Below are 5,625 nucleotides of genomic sequence, written 5' to 3'. Positions count from 1 at the left end.
AAAAATAAGTTTATTATATTTATTTATTTTTTCTTTTGGGGGAACTGGGGATTGAACTCAGGCCCTTGTACTTGCCAGAGAAGTGCTTATTCCACTGAGACATCTCCCTATCCTTGAGAAAAATTTTAGACAAATTAAATTTGATCATGATTTGGAAGTACTAGGGCCAGAAGAGGTTTGGAGGGGCTCCATACTGATGTGTGGAGTGGGTCTCTCTGGGTGAGCTGTGGGTAGAAGTAGAGGAGTGGTTTTTAGGCGGCAGCTTGTGATAAGCCCTTATCAGGTTTGTAGAAGACCTGCTCTTGCAGTGCCTGGAGCGGAGTTGCTGCTGCTTGGGGGGAAGCCAGATGTTTGTTACAAAAACATAGATGCCTCGAGTGGGTTTTGGTTTATTAATGTACTAACTTTGTTTGCAAGTTTTATTTAAGTATTCAAACTTTAGAGACAGCCTCAGGTTTCCTGCCATTTACTTTAACCTACTGAACATTAGAAAGTAAAAAACAAAAACCAAGATCCGTGTCCAATATCATATTAAGTTAATCAAACACTGCCAATGTCTCTGTATTTTTTCTAGTATCATCCAAATACTTACATTATTTGTTTATTTTAATGACAGTGTTAATTTATCACCTTTTCCACTAACGTACCTCATAAGTGTACAGTGTTGTTCCCTTAGTCGTATACTTACCTTACCTGCACGCTGAGATTCTGAAGGGCCCCAAAATGTGCTCTCAGGAGTAGCCACACCAGCATGGCGCAGGACCCTGCTGGGAATAAGCCTCTTGGATTCCAAAACAATTTCCAGTACCATCAGAAGATATAAATTAGCTAATTTTAAAGCTGCATCATCATGGTGTTTTCTTTTTTGTGGCAATTTTGATTCTGCTAATTTAAATTTGATATGGAAACACATGTATCAATATGAAAATAAATTTAGAGTATGAGGTCTATTTATTAAACAAAATTGCCTTTTGAAATTTGTCTCACTTTCCACAAGTCTATCCAACGCAAGTGAGTGTGTGAAGAGGTGGTAACAACACCTAAATGAAGCTACGTGTGTAGAGCCTTCACCTCTCCACAGAGCTCTGAGACTCCCCACTGAACGCTCTCGTCGCGGGTGAGGAAGGGAGTCGGCCTGCGTCGGGCGCCCGCCCGGGGCCCTGAGGTCTGCAGGGAGTGGTGCTGCAGCGCAGGCTGCAGACCCGCGTCTGTGCTCCTGGCCATGAGGAAGTCTTCAGAGCCGAGTGCAGAACAGCTCGGAAAGGGGAGGACAGGGCTCAAAGAGGGAAGCGCGAGGCCGTGGGGATTTTGGAAGTTCATTTGGAGCCGGGGAGAAGTCTCAGTGGTCTAATTGCTTTCCTGGCAAGCACAAGGACCTGGGTTCAATTCCTTGCTGTGTGCTGTGCCAGCCCCTCACTGTGCAGTCCACCGAAACCCGGTGCAGCGAAGCTGCCTGCAATCCCAGGGCTGGCGAGGCTGAGACAGGAGGATTACTACTGTGTAGCGAGACTATACCAAATAAATAAAAAAGAAAAGAAAAAGTTTAAAAATAAGAAGCTCATTTGTGGGATCCGATGCAAGCCTCTTCTCTACCAAAATAGCGCTGGAACTTCGAGTATATTATAATTATTTTAGAACATATTTTTATTTGATACTTTGAAATGTATGTATCATTTAACACAGAGAATAAGTCATTTTCTGTTTGTTTCAGGGTTTCTGATCCCGGATGACCCTTTTGGGTCTTGTGAGAATAAGTACTGCGGCCTGGGAAGGCACTGTGTGACCAGCAGAGAGACCGGGCAGGCAGAGTGCGCCTGCGTGGGAGTTTGCAGCCAGCGCTACAAGCCAGTGTGTGGCTCCGACGGAGAGTTCTACGCAAACCACTGCCAGGTGCACAGAGCGGCCTGCCTGAAGAAACGGAGGATCACCATCGTCCACGACGCAGCCTGCTTCTTCAAAGGTAAAGGTGGAGCCCCCGCAGCACTGTGCTGCTGGCTTCCCACTCTACTCGTAACCTTAGCTTCCAGCCCTAGGACGGTTTTATGTGAGAGTATCTAACATCACAAAGGGAAAAAGTGAGGTCATACCAAGAAGCAGAAGGGTGTGAAATTTACATGGATACAATCCGGATCTTCAGCCATGAGAATAAAATCAGCCAAATTTAACCCATGATTTAATATAGCTGTGGGCATTACACTGTGTGGCTTCCCAGTCATGGTCTTCCTTAGGGGTGCAGTGTGGCCAATTCAGCCTCCAGGACGGGCCCACCCAGTGCCAGCACCAGTGTGGCACAGAGGGGCGGCTGCCCAGCCACGCTGAGACAACACGCCCTCTTCCTGACCAGACGTGCTAGTCTCCGTGCACACCGCGTAGCCAACTTACGTGGGATCTGCACTTGCCCACTGAAACAATTGGGAAGAACTCACCAAACTCAAGCAGTGAATTTGCGATGACATACTTAAGAAATGTGTAGTATTAAAATGCGCGTCAAATAACTTCTATGGGAAAGTTCTGAAGACATTTGATACATGATTTTCACAAACTTTATAAATAAATCATCAAATAGTTTTTAACATCCTTTATAAATCCATTGTTTATGCTGCCAATCATATATTCTCATTTTTAAATTTATTCATTATTTATTTATTTGATAAAGGATTTTGCTATGCAGTTCAGACTCTTAGTGATCCTTCCGTCTCAGCCTCCCCAGCTCTGGGTTTACAGACATGTGCCCACTATGAGTCCAGGCTGTATAGTGAGAAAGTGGCTTCATATTTGAAATATTGTGTGTTTGCTTATACTTCAGTGTATGACTGAAATGTGATGCTGTTATCCTACCTTTGCCCAGGTAGAGTGGTCCCTTGATTTGTGAACTTCCTTCTTTCTACAGTTGTGCTCACCAACTGAGGTGGACAATTCCAGTGACATTCAGTGGCTAGGTTCAGTGTTGGCCAGGAGGGAAATTTACTTCAGTTCTCATCCAGTTCAGTGTGTGACCCGAATCATGGAGAGAACTGATTTCGTGAAGTAAGGTAACACTTATTTGAGTGAACTGAAGACGAAAAATGTTTTTTTTCTGTATTGGAAAAATGGTATTTCCATGGTGATAGAAATGATACACAGGGCTTTTCAAATGATGTAAGATACAAAACATTACAATCAGCATGGCCATGAGATGCCCCCCAAAATTGTTGGAAAATTATGTTTATTTACCATAGGGAATTATGTAAAATTTAAGTACACATTTGGAGAAATTTTTATACTAGAAAATAAAGGTTTAATTTTTTTTTTCTGCGAATGCCTTCAGGGCAGGTTTGGCTGGCTTGAGTTGTGGGGATCGAACCACAGCAACCTGAGCCTACCTGCTTTGTTGAAACAGTCACTTAAAGAGCTGAGCTAAGGGGCAGGCCCCCAGGTTTAATTTTTATACTAGAAAATTTTATACTTTTTACCTAAAAGTAGCGAATTCTTTGGTTTCAAATTCAGTTCATTCTCCCTTTGTATCAAATATATTTTATTTATGTTTAAAGTATGCTCTATTTTCATTGCACTTTGATGCTCACAGAATATTTTTCTATAAGTTTTGATCTGAGATAGTACAATTAAAATTGTTCCACTAATGCATGATATATGGGCATTAAGTAAATAGTGTATACTCATGCAAACATTTTAACATAGAATCATATTCCCCAGCTAAGGATATGTTCACCTGATGCCCAGTAATCATTTATGTAGAAATAACATGACATTAAATACATGTGGGAAGAAAATCTGGCGCAGCAGGTATTGTGTACAGGTGGGTGCTCAGGCGCAGTGGTCACTCTGTCTCCCTGTCTCCTAACACACACACACACACACACACACACACGTACGTATCAGATGGAATAGATGAAAGATGAGACACATGATCTTCTTCATGGATTTCTTCCACAAAACAGTGGTGTAACAGCTTTTGTCCTTCAGGCATACACTAAGGGCAATTATTAGAGCTGCACATCTACATGTCTTCCCATTACACTAACATGAGCATTCTATTTTTTATATTATCTGGGTTATTCACCAAGGGTTAGACTATTTTCCAAGTCTCAGAAATTGTGGATTTTCTTTTTATTTGTTTTGCTTTTTTATGTAAAAACAGTCAACTCATGAAAATATGTTAGCTTTAAAGGAGCAAATAATGTCGGACAAAGTCAGCCACCTGTCTGATTGTTGTGGACTTGGCCACATGTGGGATGTGAAAGAGGATCTGGAAAAGCTGAATGCCCAACGTTATTGTCAGGCCTGAAATTAATTCTGTGACAGAGAATCGTTTTCTGTGAATTTTCAGGAATTTAAGTCACTTCCTTCAATGGACCAGTGAGAAGAAGCAAACCAAAGGATTAAATCCAGAAACTGCAAAGCCTTATAGTAATTAGATGTTGCTCCATAGAAAAGCAAAACAAATCAAAGAGAAAGCACTTTGCTACTTTGGAACTAATTAGAAGTGTTTGTGAAAACTTTAGATTGCAGGTCATCAACTGAGAACATATTAACCAAACCCAGGTTAGTCTTTTTGTTTTTCTTTTACTTTTTTGTTTCATTTTATTTTGCATGAGATATCTTATGATAGACAAAGCATAAAAATTTTTAATCAAAATTTTGCAGTAAAAGGTTTGTTGACCTCTGCTTTGAAAATTACTGATACCTCTTAACTCATTGTTTAAAACAGTAGCAGGCCTTTGCTATTCTGTAGATTTGACTATTGCTTTCTGTACTCTACAAATTTATGTGATGAAGTTGAGTGAAACTAAACACATGCACACATACATACACACACGCGTACGTGCAAGCGCACACACATACACACACAAATGAGTGAAATTAAAACAGGAAAACTGAAACAGGCCCATGGATATTATCAAACTCAGTATCCTGGGTTTGAAATAGCCTCCAGTTTTAAAAAGTGCCATTTGTTGGCAAAACTGGGTCAGAGTTCCTAGGGTCTCTGTAACATGCCTTATAAATGTTTATAAATTTACAATTATCTGGGGCCAAGGAGATAGCTCAGTGCAATAGGTGCCTGCTTGGCAAGAGCAAGGTCCTGAGTTTAATCTCTGGTACTACAAAAAAAAATTATACTTATCTCAAAATAATAATAAAAATGTAATACAAATGAAGAGTATTAGAAAATATTTTAGAAGTTTTAAACTTACTTTACTTAGTACTATCACTTTACTTTACTACTATCACTTACTTTACTTACTACTATCACTTTATTCATCACTTATTTGCACTGTATAGCAAGCCCCATTTGTCTCACATCTGTTATGCATTTTCCAGTAATTTGTAAAGTTATTAAAGAGAGTGTATGACTTAGGCACTGATTCATTCATTCAGGGTTAGAATCATGGAAAGACACATCTACGGCTCTATAGGAACATATTTTTGCATATAACCAGTATTGCATATTTTCCTCTGATTTGTACTAAAAATTGAAGTGAAATGCCTCTTAAGAATTTTCTATAATGATATATGACTTGTAGACCTATAGATTAAATAAATAATGTGGGCTGGGAATATCGCTCATTGGCATAAGGACCTGCCTGGCAAGTGCAAGGTCCCAAGTTCAATCCCCAGTACCACAAA

General features: G+C 40.2%; 1 protein-coding gene across 1 annotated transcript in view; it reads left to right on the top strand.

Annotated features, from left to right (window-relative positions):
* Positions 1 to 1,711: 1,711 nt before the first annotated feature.
* Fstl5 (follistatin like 5) overlaps positions 1,712 to 5,625 on the top strand; it is a gene marked incomplete at its 5' end in the record, with an annotated part of 578,391 nt that continues 574,477 nt past the window's right edge. Inside the window, one exon of the mRNA XM_023705749.1 lies at positions 1,712 to 1,960. Coding sequence (XP_023561517.1) covers positions 1,712 to 1,960 — 249 coding nt within the window. The remainder of the gene's footprint in view (positions 1,961 to 5,625) is intronic.

This window comes from Octodon degus, unplaced genomic scaffold, assembly GCF_000260255.1.
Source record: "Octodon degus isolate 3935 unplaced genomic scaffold, OctDeg1.0 scaffold00228, whole genome shotgun sequence".
NCBI classification, from domain to species: domain Eukaryota; kingdom Metazoa; phylum Chordata; class Mammalia; order Rodentia; family Octodontidae; genus Octodon; species Octodon degus.
The sequence above is the reverse complement of the archived record's forward strand: the minus strand, read 5'-3'. Positions and strand labels throughout refer to the sequence as shown.